The 20,432-nt window shown below is 38.2% G+C and overlaps 1 protein-coding gene across 1 annotated transcript; it reads left to right on the top strand.

Moving 5' to 3' along the window:
- The first annotated feature begins 4,405 nt into the window (after nucleotides 1-4,405).
- hepacama (hepatic and glial cell adhesion molecule a) lies at nucleotides 4,406-16,350 on the top strand. The gene is made up of 7 exons (XM_058412992.1): nucleotides 4,406-4,675; nucleotides 7,635-7,973; nucleotides 8,790-9,071; nucleotides 10,928-11,021; nucleotides 12,008-12,072; nucleotides 13,763-13,839; nucleotides 13,945-16,350. The coding sequence occupies exons 1-7, from the start codon at nucleotides 4,588-4,590 to the stop codon at nucleotides 14,245-14,247; spliced, it is 1,248 nt and encodes a 415-aa protein (XP_058268975.1). The 5' UTR covers nucleotides 4,406-4,587; the 3' UTR covers nucleotides 14,248-16,350.
- The last annotated feature ends 4,082 nt before the right edge of the window (nucleotides 16,351-20,432 follow it).

Raw genomic sequence — 20,432 nt, 5'->3', positions numbered from 1 at the left:
GGGCTGCAATGCAATGAAGAGTCAATCACACTTTAACTGAAATGTATTGTATTGGCTCAGCTTTGCCTGTGTTGCATGAGTCATTTCAGAACATGGCCTTTTCTTTTAATTTAGTGTTTCACCATCTAGTGGACATTATGTGGGACTAGCAAACTCTACACAAAGTGGTCTAGATTTTGAAGATTTTTACAAAAAACGTCAGCTCAAATGTGAAAACTGAAAGAATTTTCTGGACCTTATAGTAAAGTGTTACCATAACCTTTGGTAACACTTTACTATAAGGTCCACATAAAGTATAATCATATAAAGATCTTTAGGTAATGCTTTAATGATAAATGAGTCAAGAGCGCACAGAATATTAATTAACAGATTGAGATAGCAAGATATGATTATGTACTTATCATTATTATCATCATCACACATATATATATATATATATATACATATATATATATATATATATATATATATATATATATATATATATATATATATATATATATATATATATATATATATATATATATATATATATATATATATATATATATATATACTATATTGCCAAAAGTATTCGCTCACCCATCCAAATAATCAGAATCAGGTGTTCCAATCACTTCCATGGCCACAGGTGTATAAATTCAAGCACCTAGGCATGCAGACTGTTTTTACAAACATTTGTGAAAGAATGGGTCGCTCTCAGGAGCTGAGTGAATTCCAGCGTGGTGCCACCTGTGCCACCTGATGCCACCTGTGCAACAAATCCAGTCGTGAAATTTCCTCGCTCCTAAATATTCCACAGTCAACTGTCAGCTGTATTATAAGAACGTGGAAGTGTTTGGGAACGACAGCAACTCAGCCACGAAGTGGTAGGCCACGTAAACTGATGGAGCGGGGTCAGCGGATGCTGAGGCACATAGTGCGAAGAGGTCGCCAACTTTCTGCAGAGTCAATCGCTACAGACCTCCAAACTTCATGTGGCCTTCAGATTAGCTCAAGAACAGTGCGCAGAGAGCTTCATGGAATGGGTTTCCATGGCCGAGCAGCTGCATCCAAGCCATACATCACCAAGTGCAATGCAAAGCGTCGGATGCAGTGGTGTAAAACACGCTGCCACTGGACTCTAGAGCAGTGGAGACGCGTTCTCTGGAGTGACGAATCGCGCTTCTCCATCTGGCAATCTGATGGACGAGTCTGGGTTTGGTGGTTGCCAGGAGAACGGTACTTGTCTGACTGCATTGTGCCAAGTGTAAAGTTTGGTAGAGGGGGGATTATGGTGTGGGGTTGTTTTTCAGGAGCTGGGCTTGGCCCCTTAGTTCCAGTGAAAGGAACTCTGAATGCTTCAGCATACCAAGACATTTTGGACAATTCCATGCTCCCAACTTTGTGGGAACAGTTTGGAGCTGGCCCCTTCCTCTTCCAACATGACTGTGCACCAGTGCACAAAGCAAGGTCCATAAAGACATGGATGACAGAGTCTGGTGTGGATGAACTTGACTGGCCTGCACAGAGTCCTGACCTCAACCCGATAGAACACCTTTGGGATGAATTAGAGCAGAGACTGAAAGCCAGGCCTTCTCGTCCAACATCAGTGTGTGACCTCACAAATGCGCTTCTGGAAGAATGGTCAAAAATTCCCATAAACACACTCCTAAACTTTGTGGACAGCCTTCCCAGAAGAGTTGAAGCTGTTATAGCTGCAAAGGGTGGACCGACGTCATATTGAACCCTATGGATTAGGAATGGGATGTCACTTAAGTTCATATGCGAGTCAAGGCAGGTGGGCAAATACTTTTGGCAATATAGTGTATATATATACACATATATTTATATTTATATATGACTGAGAGGTTCTTAGGTATAAATCTATGTTTATTTGTGGACATTATAGTTAAGAGTACTCTAAAGTTCTCGGATGATTTGAACTGCAGTTTTCACTTACATTTAATTTAGGCATTAACTTTATCACATGTTTCTCCTAAAAGTTATTAGATTGAAGTTCAGAGGAGGAATTTCTTAGTTTTTAGTTAGCTAACTGATACAAGTTTCGCTTTACGTGATGGCTAAAGTGCTGCAAAGTAAAATAAAGTGACAACAAGTACAATTTACAAGTCTCAGTCATTCTGATCATTTTCTATACTCAATTATTAAACTTCCCACAAAAAACAACAATGAATAATTTAGTGCAGACCATTAATAAGTAGACCTGAGCGTTTCTGCATAATCTAAAGCTTTTTATACCATAAATGGATCATTACCACATTTAAAGTAAGCTAATATTTTACTCGGCCTTGTCTCTGCCGGCTTCCCACAGTGCATCCTGGTGCCATGTCTTCCCCAGGTAAGAGACGCACACGTACCCGGCCATCTACATGATGTAAGAGAAAATGTGATTCATCAGACCAGGTCACCTTCTTCCATTGCTCCGTGGTCCAGTTCTGATGATAACGTGCCCATTGTTGCCGCTTTTGATGGTCCACAGGGGTCAGCTATGCAGCCCCATACACAAGAAACTGTGATGTACTGTGTATTCTGACACCTTTCTATCAGAACCAGCATTAAGATCTTCAATTTGAGAAACAGCAGCTCGTCTGTCGAACTACCTTCTCTCCCCACGTGCATCAATGAGCCTTGGCCGTTTCACCACTGTTCCTTCCTTGGACCACTTTTGATAGATACTGACCACTGCAGAACAGAAACACCCCACAAGAGCTGCAGTTTTGGAGATGCTCTGATCCAGCGGTCTAGCCATCACAATTTGGCCCTTCATCAAACTCGCTCAAATCCTTACGCTTGCCCATTTTTCCTGCTTCTAACACATCAACTTTGAGGACAAAATGTTCACTTGCTGCCTAATATATCCCACCCACTAACAGGTGCCATGATGAGGAGATAATGAATGTTATTCACTTCACCTCTCACTGCTCAGAATGTTATGACAAAATTTGGTCGTATTGTATTCAGTGACAAAAAAAATATGTTACCTAAACATACCTTACCAGTACCATGCAAAAAACAACAACAACAAAAAAGTGTATAAACAAAGTGGTGAAAAGACATGTACACCTGAATGTTCCTATTATCTCTGCTGCAAAGACTCTTTTAGAGTGTCTTCATTTTTCTTTCTATTTTTTTAAACTCATCTCAAGGAGAAACTACAAAAGGAAAGATTTTTATTTTCTGTTAAATATATTAATCTGTCCAATATGACTTTTGGTTAAAATAAAGAAGTTAGATGAAATGACTTCCACAAGTCATTTGTCCACAAATAAACTCCAGGAAGTCTCTACACTCTTCTCATGCTCTGTTGACCTTCTTCCTTATGCATTTTTATGATTGTACTTGATTGAGATCTTCAGAAGATGAGCATCCCAGTGGGGCTTTTATCCTTCTGAAAAGGCTCCAAAAGCCAAAGCCTGTCTGTATGGGTATTAAAGGGCGCTCTCAGATCCCCATAAACGCTTTGATTAGCTCAAACAGAGGAGTCATGCAACAGAAAAAGGGGGATTTTCTGGCTTTGCTCTTTGTCTGTCTAACTCTCATTCTTTCTAATATACACCTCCTTGTATTCGCAGAGGAGCCTAAATTTCATTACATGACACGCTGCGAATATCCAGAGGTGTTATACAAACGATTCTACTCTAAATAAACAATATTTCTTAGACTCAGGCATTTCCAGAGACCATGATTTCAACACTATGACATCATCTTTCTGTTAAGACTAGGAGTGTTAGTCATATGTCATGTTGGAGGGGGAAAGAAGCACACCATTCTGTCATTTCAACATTAGAGCATTATGCTTTATCCACAACACTAAAAGAAATCTTTTAAAATGATTCAGTCTCATTGAATTCTTTATCTTATCTACCCAAGCTTTACATCCAAGGGGCTGGACATTTAATTTTCATTAAGGAAAAGAAACCTTAAAGGATTTATGCAGTGTTTCAGGAGACTGGCGAGGCTGAGGCTCGGTTGGAGGGCTAGTGTTTTTCAGCAACAGCAGGTCTATTCATTCTGTGCTCTTGTTCTGACGAGCTCACATGTTAACCCAAGTGCTTTTTTTTATGTGGCTTTTATGTTCTGCAAGAGCAGCTAAGTTCCTGCCCTGCAGAATCTCATTAAGGACCTTATTTACAAGAAAGACTGTAAATCAGTTCTGTGTCATTTATTGCAAGACATTAAAAACTATATCAGTTATATCAGTAGGACTATGAGTTGTATTGTCTGTAATAGAAAATAAGAAAGAAAAGTAAAACAGGAATGATATTTAGAGAGTGGTGAAAGTTCAACCTGTGACAGAACAGTGACTACCGGGGAAAAGACAAACACCACCACACACAATAGACACCACTGGATAAAGACACACAGAGAGGCACCCCCTGAAAATAGATGTGCACTGGGCAGAAACTCAGGCAAACAGAGAGAGAGAGAGAGAGAGAGAGAGCTGTTCAGTGAGGGGTCCTTGGAGTGGGGTTCAGAGCAGGCAGCGTCCAGTCTGGCAGGAAGTGTTGTGTGTTCTCGGAGACGTGCCTGGAGTGGCCAAACCATGCTGAGTGTGGGGGAGAGAAACCCAGCGCTACTCCCAAGATGAAGGCGGAGATGCAGGCTTCTTCCAGAGAGACAGGAGTTTTTTTACTTTTCCAGAAACTGTGCATCCTCACCTGTTTCCTGTCAGGTAAGTACAGAAAAACCTGCTGTGTCTTGTCTGACCAGGGTCAAAACGTCAGCAGAGAAAAGACAAAAAAAGTAAATCAAAAGTTCCTTTACAGTAGTAGTACAGTAGTTGCTGTGTTTTTTTTTTTTTTTTAATTATTTACATGCAGATAATTTAACATCTTAACAGATAAAAACGTTTCGGTCCTGAATTTGATATGCTTCCTTGGCTTAGCTGAATAATTTCTCATTTCAGGACAAACGTTTGTGAAGTTTGTGCTTCAGCCAAAACACTTAGCTTCAAAACAATGTTATGTAACTATTTATATAATTTCCTAAATAATTAAATCTAAAGCTGCAGAAGCTTTATTTATAGACAATAAATGCTTATAAGTAAGGGTTGGTTTCATGCTATGAGTCTGTAGGTGATGGTGCGTATTGAAGATCTGATGGAGAAAGACACTAAGGAAAAAGGAGGCTGTTTCATGCAGGAGAACATGTAGCTGTCGAAGCCTGGCTCCAAGCACTACTTTTGTGTCATTGTGCTGTGTGTTGATTAGCAAAATCACTGAGCTGCCACTGTCTGCTAGCCACCAATCACACAAGAGCATGGCTCTCACCCAGCTGGCCCTCACTGGACGAGGACAGGCCTACAATCCTGGCCTTTGTTAGCTCGTCTTGGCAAGCCGTGAACGTTGAGGCCTGTTACCAAGGCGATGAAGACATGCCATGCTGACTCGCGCTACATAGTCCTGCTATGACGGAGTAACGGAACAGCCTTTGAACCTGCTGGAACATTTAGATGGCTTTGCTACGAAATAATAATGTTTCAGCAGCTCTGGAAGCCTGGAGAGCATTTATCCAGCATGGCAGACCTAAGATTTGCTCCAGAATTCTTTCTGTTTATTCAGTCCAATTTGTACAAAGCCAGTAAGGTGACAAGGGTTGTTTGTTCAGACATAAAGAATATGAAAGGTGGATGCTGTGATGGAGCTTGGAATATTTTTGGAATAAAGTGCAATGCTGTGCAACATCAGGCTGAGAAAGTTGCACAGAAATTGATAAAAAAAATTCCTCAGGAATGATTTAAGACCATGACAAAGAGTTCAAGGTGTTGACTTGGACTCCAAATTCCACAGATCTCAATCCAGTCAAGCATCTATAGGATGTGCTGGACAAACCATGGAGGAACTTACAGGACTTGGTACCCGACACCACATCACACCGTGATAGATCTTGTGTTTTGGAGGCATAAGGGGGATCTACACAATATTTAGGTGTACATATATTTTGGACATGACTTATTATGTTGTGGCCATTAGACACCAAAGTTGCAGGCACAATTTATGTATCTGAAGCCATATATTTAATGTCATGGAAACCTCATGCATAAGTATGATTTGGTGGAACATACACTTAAGGTAATAGGGCTAATGGTGTATATATATAAATGTGTATATATATATATATATATATATATATATATATATATATATATATACATATATATGAAGTGAATAAGACTGATTATCTCCACACCTTCTCCTGTACGGATTATCTTATTCACATTACGAAACAGTATATTACAGTGTTGTTGGAGCTCTATACTGACACCTAGCTGCTTGAGTTTACTGGAGCTTCTCTTTCACCTCCTGTGTTATTGAGATACAAGTGACATGTTTTGATAGACTGTAACTGACCTGACTGTTGCTATAGCTAATTTACACTATATGAATTACTATTAAATCAGTTACATTTAATCTCTCTGTGAAAGCAATGTGGTGAATTTTGCATAATACTGAAGGAGATCAATGTTCTTTCTTGTACAGCTTTACATCACAATGATATGTTGTAATTTAGAATTTTTTTACAAACCTACATTGCATCACTGCTGATTGAAGATTTATTGAGTTGGTTTATTATTTGACAGACCTTCGATATAAATACATATAGGATATAGTCAAAGTACAAGCAGACTATTCTTGAGCCAATAGACATAGTAAAGAACAGAAATGATCAATTTAATAAGATATGATACCAATCCAGATGAAAACAACTTCAGCTATTCTTTATCAGAGCTTTCCATCCAAAAACACTATAGCAACTATCACTCATTTACTCATTTTACATCGCCTACAGTTAATTGTTTTCGAGTCTCTGATCTGTTTGCTTGTTTTGTTCGATGATTTTCCACGATGATCCAACATCTTGTGCTGTAGGTATTGCACCAAACCAAAAACATTAGCACTTCTGCACTATTCAAGTTTAGGGCACCATTTTATGAGAGCACCGTGCAGCTCTGTAAAGTTCTGTGGAGTTTTTGCCATAGATTAGACACTGTGGTCACTTGGCAGGGACTTTGTGAAAAAAAAGCAAAGGTAAAACCTAAATGGTCCATTATCTCATGTCAGTTTTTAGTTTGGTCAAAATCATTGATGATTGGGGTATGGATGACAACATAGGCACAAAGTACCACAAAGTACCACACTGAGATTAAAAGCTTTGTTGTATTGTTTTCCAAAAGAAAAGAAAGTACCACAAAGTACCATTCTGAGATTAAAAGCTTTGTTGTATTGTTTTCCAAAAGAATTAAATGCTGAATTTTTTAATGCATTTCATTGCATTAGTTTGTTGATAGCTGCAATCATGGGCAAAAAAAAGGAAGCAGGACCTGTACCTTTTACCCTTTAGACAACACCTCTGTGAATATTAACAATTTTTCCCCCTATTCTGATCATTTTCCTTTTTTTACTTTCATTCTTTTTATTTACGCTGTTCAAGTGTGCATCATAAAAATGTTTTGCTAGAGAGTTAAAACTTTGCATTGACTTGGCAAGACAATTTTAGAGCATGCTCAATTTACTTCAAGACCAAAAAGTCCTACAAACAATTAAGTAGCTATCGGTGAAGTTGTTTGACAAAATACATTTCTGGAAATTCATTAAGGTCACCCTTGTGTCTTGTTTTGTGTTTGCATTAAGTGGTCAGTGGAGTGAACATCACCTGCCCATCCTCTATCATAAGAGGTACCTTAGGTGGCTCGGCCCTGCTCTCCGTCAGCTACACCAGCACCAGCTCTGACAAACCCGTCATCAAGTGGCAGCTGAAGAGGGACAAACCTGTCACTGTGGTTCAGTCTATCGGCACTGATATCATTGGGAACTTGCGGAGCGAATACCGTGGCCGCATCATGCTCTTCGAAAACGGCTCACTGCTGCTCAACTACCTGCAGCTGTCAGATGAGGGTGCTTATGAAGTAGAGATCTCCATCACTGATGACACCTTTACCGGGGAGAAACATATGAACCTCACTGTAGATGGTAAGCATGGGAAGAAAGGTTTCCTTTCAGCATGTAGATTTCCACTTACAGCTCCAGTACAAACACCCTGGAGCCTAGTTCTGGAGATTTATTCCATTTCCAGTCTAACAGATTGAAATTTGAAGCTGAAGATTGGAAATTTCATTGAGTTTGCATCCACTCTAGTCTCAGATACCTGTTCTTGGCTAATACAATAGAAACCCAATGTGGTTTTGATGCAAACAAAAGTCTGAGACCACAAAATTTGGGATCTTTTTTAAACTTTAAAATAAACCCAAGGTTTTAGAATTTTGAAATATAGAAACAAAGAAAACAAAAGCTTGCCCATGTGTACACTATGTAAAAAATTTCTGACCATTCCTCTAGAAGCGCATTCGTGAGGTCAGGCATTGATTTTGGATGAGAAGGCTTGGCTCGCAGTCTCCTCTCTAGTTCATCCCAAAGGTGTTCTATCAGGTTGAGGTCAGGACTCTGTGCAGGCCTCCAAACCAGTTCCTCCAAACCAAACTCACTCATCCATGTCTTCATGGACCTTGCTTTGTGCACTGGTGTGCAGTCATGTTGGAACAGGAAGGGGTCATCCCCAAACTGTTCCCACCAAGCATGAAATTGTCCAAAATGTCTTGGTATGCTGAAGCATTAAGAGTTCCTTTCACTGGAACTAAGTGTCCGAGCCCAACCCCTGAAAAACAACATCTGAATTCAATGATTTAGAGGTGTGTCCCAAAACTTTTGGCAAAATAGTGTATAACATTATGTAACACAGCCACAGCAAAAAAAATTCATTCTGGCTATTTTTATGTCTTTCCTTTTTAGTTCCTGTGTCCAGGCCATTTGTCCATCTGGTGGCTTCCTCTGTGCTGGAGCTTACTGAGCACTTCACACTGAACTGCACTCATGAAAGAGGCACAAAGCCTATTTACGGATGGCTGAAGGGTGGGAAGCCTCTGACCAATGACTCACGTCTGCTCCTGTCACATGACCAGAAAGTTCTGACCATCTCCAGGGTGGTGATGTCAGATGATGATATCTACACCTGCACTGTGGAGAATCCCATCAGCAGTATGAAGAGCATACCTGTCAGACTCACAGTCTACAGTAAGTGCAGGTTTCTTGTACCATCTTAATCATTTTTCCCCAATTTAATCTCTATCTAATTCGTTTCTTTTGCCAAGGAGAATATCTCTGACACATTTCCATGTACCAAACAAATGAAAGAAAACATACTAACTTAAAACTCACCTTTAATGGAAGTTGAGCTGTTGAACTTTTGAAATAAAGATTCTAAGATGTCTTGATCAACCCTGTTCTTTATAACGCTGTAGTTCTTCGGGTTATTTGGACACGTCTAAAAAAACATCTATTATTATTTTGAGGCAAGAATATTAGCTGTATGCTGGCCTTGTTCTTGTTCAAGTTAGCCTGGTTAGCCAGTTTTGTTTTACAGTTTCTTAGCTTTTAAATCTGTACAGTGAGCATCTAAACACAACTGTAGATGATGATGATGATGATGATGATTTCACTTATAACATGATATATATTATATATCATGTGCTTCTGGTTTTGATCTGTGACTATGAATGACCAAAAAGATCAGCTCTGAAAGGGTAATTTGAAGCCTGAAAGCAAGAATTATACAAATACAGAGCTTAACATGGTGCAAATAATGAGATTTTCTTTAAAATGCACATTGCAACCTAAGTGGCTGGTGTTAGCTGTAATGAACCCTAGTTGTTAGCTTCTTTTATAATAATGGAAAGTGTTTGGGATTGGCCAAGACTGAACTAGGAAGGAAATGGGGAGAAAATTTGTTTTGAATAAATGTTTATGGAAAGCAGACAATTCTAACAGTCCAGAAAAATCAAAATCATGCCAGTATTCAGGCGATCAACAAACTACTCTACACAAAGCAACAAAAAAATTCAAAACTCAATCAAAACCATAATGGTGTGAACAGAAACATAAAGACTCAGTGATGTGACTAATGATGAGCAGAATTTTAAGGTGTGTAGTGAAGCAGTGAGTTAAACCTGTATAATAAAAAGTCCAAGAACTGAGCATGAAGTAACAAGTCAGGTAATAGTTCAAGTGATAGACCTTGTAGCAGAAGATTTATCTATAATTGTCCATACACTAATGATGGAATGGATAAAGTTTAGTTTAAAGTAAATCAAATTCATATATATTACTGTACATGTTCACAGTTGTGACTATCACTATCACTAGAACATGTGTTTTTAACCTCAAAACCCAATCCTCACCTTGCAGGTGAAGCGTGGTTTACTTATTAGTGCCTCTTCCTCGTCCTCCTCCTCCTCTACCTCCTCTTCTTAATCCTCCTCTTCCTCCTCCTCTTTTTCCTTCTCTTCCTCCTCCTACTCCTCTTCTTCCTCCTTTTGCTCCCCTTCCTTCTCCTCTTCCTCCTCCTCTTCCTCCTCCCCCTCCTTTCCTCCTCCTCCTCTTTCTCTACCTCCTCCTCCTTTTTCTCCTTCTCTTCCCCCTCTTCATCCTCCTCTTCCTTCTCCTTCTCCACTTCTTCCTCCTCCTCCTTTTCCTCCACTTTCCCCTCCTTCACCTCCCCCCCCTCCTCCTCCTCTTTATACACAACCACACAGTTAAGACACAGCATCAACCCAATGGGGGTTCTGCATTCCCTCTTATCCACTGCCCTTTAAAAAACCACTAGCATCACTATTCATTCCCACTCTAACAAAACCTGTAAAAAAAAAAACCCAGTCTGTCATCCCAGTTTGAGGCCTGAGACTAAGCTACACTCTTGTTGCTTAGGAGCAGAATTTAAAGAGTTCACACTTTGTTTCATTTGAGAGCTAAGAAAGTAGTGCTGCATGCATGTAGGTAGAGAGAGATGGACGAACAGTGGCACATGTTTTCCAGCATGACAGAACAGCACCATGACAACACTGCCCTTTCTGGTGGTTTATTTTTTTCTGCAGGACGAAGCTCTCTCTATATCATCCTTTCCACTGGTGGAATTTTCTTGCTCATAACCTTGGTGACGGTGTGTGCCTGCTGGAAGCCTTCTAAAAAGTAATTCACGTTAAATATATAATGTAATAATGAGGCGTTTGTGTGTTGTGTAGATAAGCAATATGCAAAAGAACAGCTTTAGATACATTTCAGTAGGTCGACAAATCCTTACGCAGGATTATTAAAGATTATTGACATTATGTGTGGAATTAATTACAAGAAATGTTAATGAATGTAAATGTGTGTTAAGTCACTTTGAGACATTTATATTTTTTCCTACCCCTCCAATTCGAAATCTAAAACAAAATAAAGGGTATATTACAAGTACACATTAAAAAAATACATATTGTTATAAATTTCACAGGATTTTATGCTTAAATGGATCGACCTCCTGCAAGATTCTCCCCACATACTTTTTTTAAACTATCCTCAAACACACCCTGTGCCAATATTTTTTTTTACTGAAAGTCGTAGTATACACTATATTGCAAAATACACTATATTGCCGAAAGGCAGTTTAGGTACCCCAAACAAAGTTGGGAGCATGAAATTGTCCAAAATGTCTTGGTATGAAGCTGGTGCATTAAGAGTTCCTTTCACTGGAACTAAGGGGCCGAGCCCAACCCCTGAAAAACAACACCTGAATTCAATGATTTGGAGGGATGTTCCAAAACTTTTGGCAACACAGTGTATCTAATATAAAGACTTAAGTCTAATAATAATGAATTTACATTATTTTTCCATCATTATCATAAATAATAATGGAGTTAGTGATAACAGACCATCACTTTTTTAAATATCTACTTTAAGATACATTGAATACATTTCTATTACACAAATAACATGACCTTAATTAAACCTTTATATATGCATTCCCCAAAACATAAGTGTTAGCGTATTAATAGAGGCTTATTTGTGTGGACCTTTTAGTAAAATCTTGCCAGCAAACCTGCTGAAACTGTTATTTATTTCACCACTGCAGCAGACATGTGATTCATTTGTTTATTTGCTATTCACAAAGCTCATCTGTTGATCTGATTTTGTAGAAAAAGGCAGCAGCCTGTCCTGCAGAGCAGGCAGAACATAGAGCAGAGCAATGGCAATCATGAAGGTAACATCTCAAGATTTCAATCTTTTTAAAGAATTTAATGTCATAGACAATTTACATTCTAAATATTACACCTACGATGGCAGGGTACAATACAGAATTTCAAGAGCAATGCATTTATTTGTATATTCATCCATTTGAAGAATGAACACTTTATAATAATAGTGTTTATAGAGTTACATGTACCCTACATAGGTCCTTCATGGCAGCTGCCCTAATCCTATTATAAAGGCTATATAACTATTACTATAGTTAACCAGAACTATTATAAAGGCTCATTCTGACAGGCTTGAGCGCTGCTAAATTTTGCATTTCATCATGAAGTGCTGTCATAAGCTGGTTTATTTTATTTTTTATTTTAACCTGGAGATTCCATATTTACATGATAAATGACTACGTTTTTAATGACATTGTTGTTGATGTCTCACCTATATAACAGAAAATATAAAATTTACACTTTTAAAATATATAAAATTACATTTTACTGAAAGCATCAATGAAAATATAATTCATTCATTCATTACACTGTAATAAATATTAATTAAATAGTACAACTTATTACAAAAATGATTAGTTATGGCCCGCTAATTTGATTGGTCGAGCGGTGCTCCTAGAGTGCTAATATTTGCTATAACCGCATGGAGACATTTCACTGTTAAAATCACAGATCCACTCATCTGTCTTCGCTACATCAAACTCCACTTCCCAGTTTGAACTGGTTACTCAAAAAGGGATGCTAATTTTACTGGAAGCAGCTTTAACGAGAATATACAATTCAGTGTTAGCTAGCTAGCCGACGTGTGCTTCTTCGGGTTCAATTTCTGCTAAGAGAGCAACAATAAACATTTAGCCATACTGTGTCTGAAATATCACTTACAACATATTTATTTATTCATAGAAATGCATAAAAGCACATGGTTATTATAAATAATAGCATGGTTGAATATAGCTACAGCACTCAGTCTGCAGGCTCAGGTCTTAGGACCTTATTATAATTCAGTATTATTATTACTGATACTGTCACTTTACAGTATTTCAGGTTTACATAATATTACCTCTGTTAGCTTAGAAGCGAGCTACACCCAGAAGTATAATGTAAACAGAGTAGTCTACTGCTTTATTTTAGACAAGTTGAGTTTCATTTCCATCTAAATTCCTAACACTAACTGTTCCAATGAGAAAGAGAACTCGTGTCCATATCTCTAATATATTACTGTTTACACTTTGTGACAGTTTGCTATTAGCATTTAACTACTTTGTATGGAAAGATTTCCTAGCATGCTAGCTACAGTTTGAGATGTTAAGTATAAAGTTACTGGGTTGCTTGTTAAAAGAGGCACTAATTTACCATCAGCAACTAAAATGTCAGGTTCAGAGCAGACTTCTTGATCTTTTTCCAAACTTTCTTGTACTTTTGCTTTCATTGTGAAATTTCAGAGATTGTAATTTTCTACTTTTGCTCGATTTTGAAGCTGTACCCGAGTATTCATTTTGTAGAAATTTTTTTTTACTTAAGTAAAGACTTTAATGCCTTTCCTCCCTTTTTTAACTGAATGAGTAAAAACTCTCCAAAACACTGACATGTGAGTGCAAGGCAGCCTGGTTGTGTAAATCAGTATTACTTAAATCAGGTTTTATGTCATCCTGACATTATTAGTAAATAAGCACTAACAAACAAATCCATACTTTGTAGTTGCAGTTGATATTGTGCCAGGAAGAAGCTACCATAATCGGAAAGGCCCGGGTGGATTATACGTCCTGAAGGAGACGGTAAGTAAAAAAGGCTTCCTGAATCATTAAGCAGAATTGCTTTACATTGTAAATGTATGATTCCCTTTAGGTTGGTTGATTTGTGTTCTTCTTATATAACTGCAGGACTTTGGAGAAGAACAGGACGAGGAGACATGTAACTACATCCACCCTTTAGATCCACACAGTCCACCTTGCTATCCTAGCACATTCTCCTCTCCAGAAGCATATACCTACTCAGGAAGAAGATACCCTCGCACCCCTGTCCCCTCTCCTCCCCTGACCCCGACCTCCGCCATGGCTGCGCCATCCTCACCACACTTGCGAAGCTTACCGCGAAAGTCCCACCCATCAGCTGCAAGCCCCGCTCCCTCACACACAGAGGATCAGTCGACTGGACACGAGACTAGCATTCACAGTCGCATTTAACCAGCAAATCAAAGCACACTGTTAGAGACAAAGAAAAGGGAAATGTTTGAGTGTACATGTTAACGTGTAGAGGTCTGGGAAAACTGTTCTTACACTGAATTTCTCTTTTATATGAATCTCTATTAAAAGTAAAATTTTAGCATTTTAAACCATTTTTATCCCCTGAAGTGAAAAAGAGAACATTTCATTTCATGATTCTACTCTGACTCCACTGCAGACATTCTTGTTATGGAAGCTGAAAACTTGTTATGGAAGCTGAAATAAGTTCTCAGAATGATTACTGTTAAATACACTACATTGCCAAAAGTTTTGGGACATCTGCCTTTACATGAACATGAATGTAATATGGAGTTGGTCCACCCTTTGCAGCTATAATAGCTTCAACTCTTCTGGGAAGAATTTCCACAAGGTATAGGAGTGTGTTTATGGGAATTTTTGACCATTCCTCTAGAAGAGCATTTGTGAGGTCAGGCACTTTAGTTGGACGAGAAGGCCTGGCTTACAGTCTCCGCTCTAATTCATCCCAAAGGTGTTCTATCAGGTTGAGGTCAGGACTCTGGTCAGACCAGTCAAATTCCTCCACACCAAACTCTCTCATGGACCTTGCTTTGTGCACTGGTGTGCAGTCATGTTGGAACAGGAAATGGTCATCCCCAAACTGTTCCCCCAAAGCATGAAATTGTCCAAAATGTCTTGGTATGCTGAAGCATTAAGAGTTCCTTTCACAGGAACTAAGTGGCTGAGCCCAACTCCTGAAAAACAACACCTGAATTCAGTGATTTGGAGGGGTGTCCCAAAACTTTTGGCAATATAGTGTATCTGAATTTATTAGGCTTATGCTTATTTCACTAGAGTATGTAATTATCAAACAACTTGATAAAATTAGGACGTTCACAACAGGACAAAGATTTTAATTTTTAGTACTAATAACCAGCATTCAAATATAAGAAATCAAATATAAGTTATGCATAAAGGGTGGAGTTTGACTAATGCAGACTTCAGCCCATTTTTCTTCCATGACATATAGTAATAAAGAGAGAAATAAATTCAACATAACTGTCTGATTTTTTTATGTAAACCGCTATATGTCATGCTGGAGCATATGTCTTGGGCTGTAAATAAACTATAGAATGTTGACCAATATTAAGTGCATAAATAATTCTGTCATCTCTTTAAAATCCACAAAATGTTTTATTTTGCATCTTTCATTTTAAAAAAATACACTATTGAAAAACCCAGTCCTGGACACTTCTACTCAAGATAAATCTGGCAACCTTGAAAGTGTGAAATAAACCCTATGAACCTATCACTCTATGAATCTATCACACTCATGTGCTTTTCGTACAGATTTAGTCCCAATTTTGCTGTTATAATAACCTCCACTCTTCACGGATGGCTCTCCACTAGATTTTGGAGTCTAACTGTGAGGATTTGTGCATTAGAGAGGTCAGGAACTGATGTCAGGTGAGGAGGGTCTGGGGTGCAGTCGGTGTGTCCGTTCATATCAGTGGCTGTTTTGGCAGCAAAAGGGGGACCAACACAATATTAGGCAGGTGCTCATAATGTTGTGCCTGATCAGTGTATAATCTTAATGCAACATATAGAAAAGAAAGCATAACGTTCACCTCATAACCTTTGGACTTTTGTCACATGAATGAGTGTATCATACCAGCAAGTATGGTTATGCAGACTGACTGTTTATATAGCTGTGTTTGTAAAAATCAGCTTCTTACCCAATGTAGTGAAAAAATGTAAAGCACATTTTTTGTCCAAAATTCAGCCCCAGGATTTCCCAGGCTGCTACACATACTGTATACTGTCGTTGGTAATAAAATTAAATGTCTGACAGAAGTCAAACATGTCAGATTACATATAGAAGTACCAGATATATGTGGGGGTCATGTTGTGAAGTGGCTTTATGTAAGTTCAAAAATCAACATACCTGTACTTCATGTCCATTTATTGCTATGTTTCTACTTGAGAGAATGTTAAATGGAGCACTTTTCAATTCTTAAAGCAATATCAGACACCTAACATAGCAATAAACATTGAATAGTGGACTGGACAGTCTTTCAATAAATAAAACATGTTATGTCTATGATATTTTATAAAGTGTTCTGCTTTAATATTCAGTATTAACCGCTCAATTGAAATGATGACCATCCCTGAACGAGCCACGAGCTTTAACTGATATTTCTTTTCCATGCTTTAAAAGTATACTTTAAGTAAAAACCAGTCTTATATAATGGCTGCAAACTTGGTAAAGGAAAGTAATATTGTCTGGTGAGTCATCGTGAATCTGGATGGGTTTCACTTTTCACAGTTTCTGCCCTCAGCAATTCCACATTGACAGTATGTTCCTGAAGTGTGGTGTATTTTCACACTAGAAAGTGTTTGTATAGCTGCTCTGAAAACAAAAGGCAGCCAAATTCTCACTTATCATCATCATGTTGTTTCCGAACCGACATCCGATACTGGGCCTCATTTATCAGTCACTGAGCACAGTTGTGTAAATGTGTTCGTAGAACTAGCAAGTAAATTCCTGCCAGACTTACGGAGAAAATTACCACAATAAACTTATCAGATTAAATAATAAGATATTTTTAAGCGCAATATGATATCTTTAAGTGAAGGCAGGCTTGTGTGATGTATTATTTGGAATATAGGAACTACAAATGCAATGGAATTTTGTTTAATTTCAATTTCATTTCAGTACTAACTAATAATTCACAAATATACTAATTTAATTTAATTTACAACGTTTATTTCTGTTCATTACTTCGTATTATATTATATACAACTTATCTACAATATTACACTTTGACCAGTAGGTGGCGACAGAGTGTTATGAATGGAAATGTTATTCACAGCAGTAGACTTAGCATTTATTTTAAGTGTCTCCCAAACTTTTTTAATAAGGTGCATGGATGATACATCACGAGACTCTAATATAACTGGATGTAGTAAATATAACTGGTGGCATATTTAGTCAATAAAAATAATGTGTTTGACATATAAACTATTTTGCCAAAGGTTTTGGGACACCCCTCCAGATCATTGAATTCAAGTGTTGTTTTTCAGGGGTTGGGCTCGGCCCCTTAGTTCCAGTGAAAGGAACTCTTAATGCTTCATTTGGATAATTTCATGCTTTGTGGGAACAGTTTGGGGATGACCCCTTCCTGTTCCAACCTGATTGCGCACCAGTGCACAAAACAAGGTCCATAAACACATGATTGAGCGGGTTTGATGTGAAGGAACTTGACTGGCCTGCACAGAGTCCTGACCTCAACCTGACAGAACACCTTTGGGATGAATTAAAGCGGAGACTGTGAGCCAGACCTTCTCATCCAACATCAGTGCCTGACCTCAGAAATGTGCTTCTAGTGGAATGGTCAAAAATTCCCTAAAGCCTTCCCAGAAGAGTTGAAGCTGTTATAGCTGCAAAGGGCGGGACAACTCCATATTACATTTATGTGCATGGGCAGATGTCCCAAAACTTTTGCTAGTATAGTGTATGACATTGAAAATGTTTTTTCTGGAGGAAACACAGTTAAAACAAACCTTAAAATTGTTTATTAATGTTAAAGGCTTAGTTCACATATCACAGTAAACACAAATGAAAGACTTTTATCAGACTATATATTTCTAGACTCAGTTGTCTCATTTTCTTTAAAATGGTCAATCTTTGCAAAAATTACTGAAAAACAGATCTGTGTTGAACTTTCATGTATTTCAAGAATATCATTTAAAATTCATATAAAAAGACAGCAACTGCTCTCAAAATAGATTCACCAGAAGTGAATACAAGCTGAACGCTATGTGTTTTTTCATGTTAAACACTAGAGGGCGCCAAAGCTCGCTCTAATTGATTAGATTCGTTGGTTTCAGTGACGTTTTAAAAAAAAACATTTACTGGTACCAAGTGGTCAGGTCTGTTGCAGCTATTCGGGTTGACCAGTCCAGTTTCTCAGGCTGGGAAACCATCCTATTAACCATCCAGCTAAACAATGCTGGGAACCAAACTGGCCAGCAGATCAGTCTAACTCAAACTAGACCATTCTGGGAGACGATCTAAACCAGCAAAGGCTTTCTTTTAAAGCAAAGACTAATCTTATCAAACCCATCAATCTCATACATAGATTGTACCATTGAGGATGTGAAGGAATCACAGGAATCTTTTCATCCCGGAAAGTGGTGTATTGTCATGGTTTGAGTGATTATTAAATCTAACATGTTCTAGTAAAACTGGGAAAAGATTTGTTTTTTCCCAAATCTGTGAATATTTAATCTCAAATAATCATAATACATGCACCATGAAATGATATTTACAATAGTGGTGTGGTTTATTGGTTAGTAGTCCATATAAATTAATCCAGTTCCATTTACTTCACTTATCCTCCTGTTCATTCGTTTGACCACAACATTCACATATATCAAGCACATGCTTCGTTCTGAGAAACGATACTTTTCTTCAGTGTACTTTGGGACTACAGCCATCTTTGATTGTATTTAACAATGATGGGTCCCAAAAGTTGTTATTTATGGGTTAAGAACTCTTCATAGGAGCGTAGTTAAGCTTACTGAGTGTTTTTCCATAGCCCTAAATGCTGCTGTAGAGTGTTGATAATAGCTCTAATCAGGCTCCCTGGAAGGAAATGAGATCATTTAGTCAAATCCAGTGTTTCTCAGAGTATTCCAGCATAAATATAGAGCCAAATCAAGTCCTATCAGTTATGCAGCCTGTTCGTGTGACTCATGTTACTGAATAGATTTCTGATTATTTTTAAATAGCCTTAATTAAGTGGGCTTTTTTATTATTATTATTATTATTAAAGTGCTAATAATGAATGATTTATGACTGTGACGTCTGTAGGATTTTGTTTTTGTGAGGCATCTATAGGTTTATTTTAAACTTGACTTCAACGTAAATTAAGAAGCAATTTCCTCTTCTAATGTGATCATAAGACCACTCGAACATTCACAGCACAAAGACGTGTCTGTTGACGATCCACGGTTTAGTCAGTAAATCTTCAGGCAAGCCTTTCAAGCTCTACACTTGTAGAAGATTTAAAAAAAGAAAAAGGATAGGGATATAGATCAGAGATAGGAGAAGATAAAAGGAGACCATGAGAGGAGTTTTCCATATTACTGGCTTCATCTGATTCACACACAGTCAGTGTAGCTGAGTCTCCATTAATAGGACAATGTCTTTCTCTCAGATCTCCACCTGAACACCTCTTATCATTCAAATGTGCCTGGACGCCTCGCCTTTGTCTCCTGATTAATTGCAGCATCTCGCATCCTTGATTAACTAAAGTGTGAATGTTTAATGTGGAGGATTGCATAAGCTTTTCCTGCTTCTTTATAATACCCTGCATCCTCTGTGTAATCCTGCAAAGACTGGCAACCCTGTTGAGCTACAAAAAGAGATATATTATATTGAAAGATTAATAAAGCTTGGCTCCAAGTTGGTTTCTGGTGTCCCCTCTGCGTAACCTTATTGTTTTCCTCTCCCATTGTGCTCTGGAACAGCGGACTGATCTATACATGCATGGTTTAGGGAGGAGCAAAGTAGATTTGGTGAATGGAGAGGTGAGAAGGATGTGTGTAACCCCCGGGGAGGAGGTTAATTAGAGCAGGGCTGTTGAGCAGGCACACTCTTGCCTCCAATGCTGACAGTTTGATTCTCTTCTCACAAGGGTGTTAATGATTCAGCCACATGCACTTACAGCTTTATTTTCCTATATTTGTTGTTTTTAGAGGCATTTCCGATTACAGAAGATGCTTTAAAGAAGCTGAAATGGTGTAACAGGGTCTTGTCTTGCTTATTCAGATCTGACAAAAACATCTGCCGTTCTGGTTCTGAGAAACTCTCAGCCAACTTGGAGACTCAGCTCAGTGCATTACATAGTGTTTATATGATTAATGCTGGGTAGAATGAGAAGAATCAGGCAAAATTGTGTGTACACATCAAAAATTACGATGAAGAATAGTTTATAGCAGACCACAAAAATATCCTTAAGATTGCTTTCAAGTCATCCCATAGACATACTGCCTAATTTTAATGATTTCATCATCAGTTTATCACAGCCCTGACTCATACATAAAGCTGTCAATGCTTTGTCACCCAAGCCAAAATACACCCGCCCAGGATAAACTGTCAAATTGGCTGACATCATCCGCAG

The sequence above is a fragment of the Hemibagrus wyckioides genome, linkage group LG17 (assembly GCF_019097595.1).
Source record: "Hemibagrus wyckioides isolate EC202008001 linkage group LG17, SWU_Hwy_1.0, whole genome shotgun sequence".
Taxonomy (NCBI): domain Eukaryota; kingdom Metazoa; phylum Chordata; class Actinopteri; order Siluriformes; family Bagridae; genus Hemibagrus; species Hemibagrus wyckioides.
This window is presented reverse-complemented; position numbering and strand designations above follow the sequence as displayed.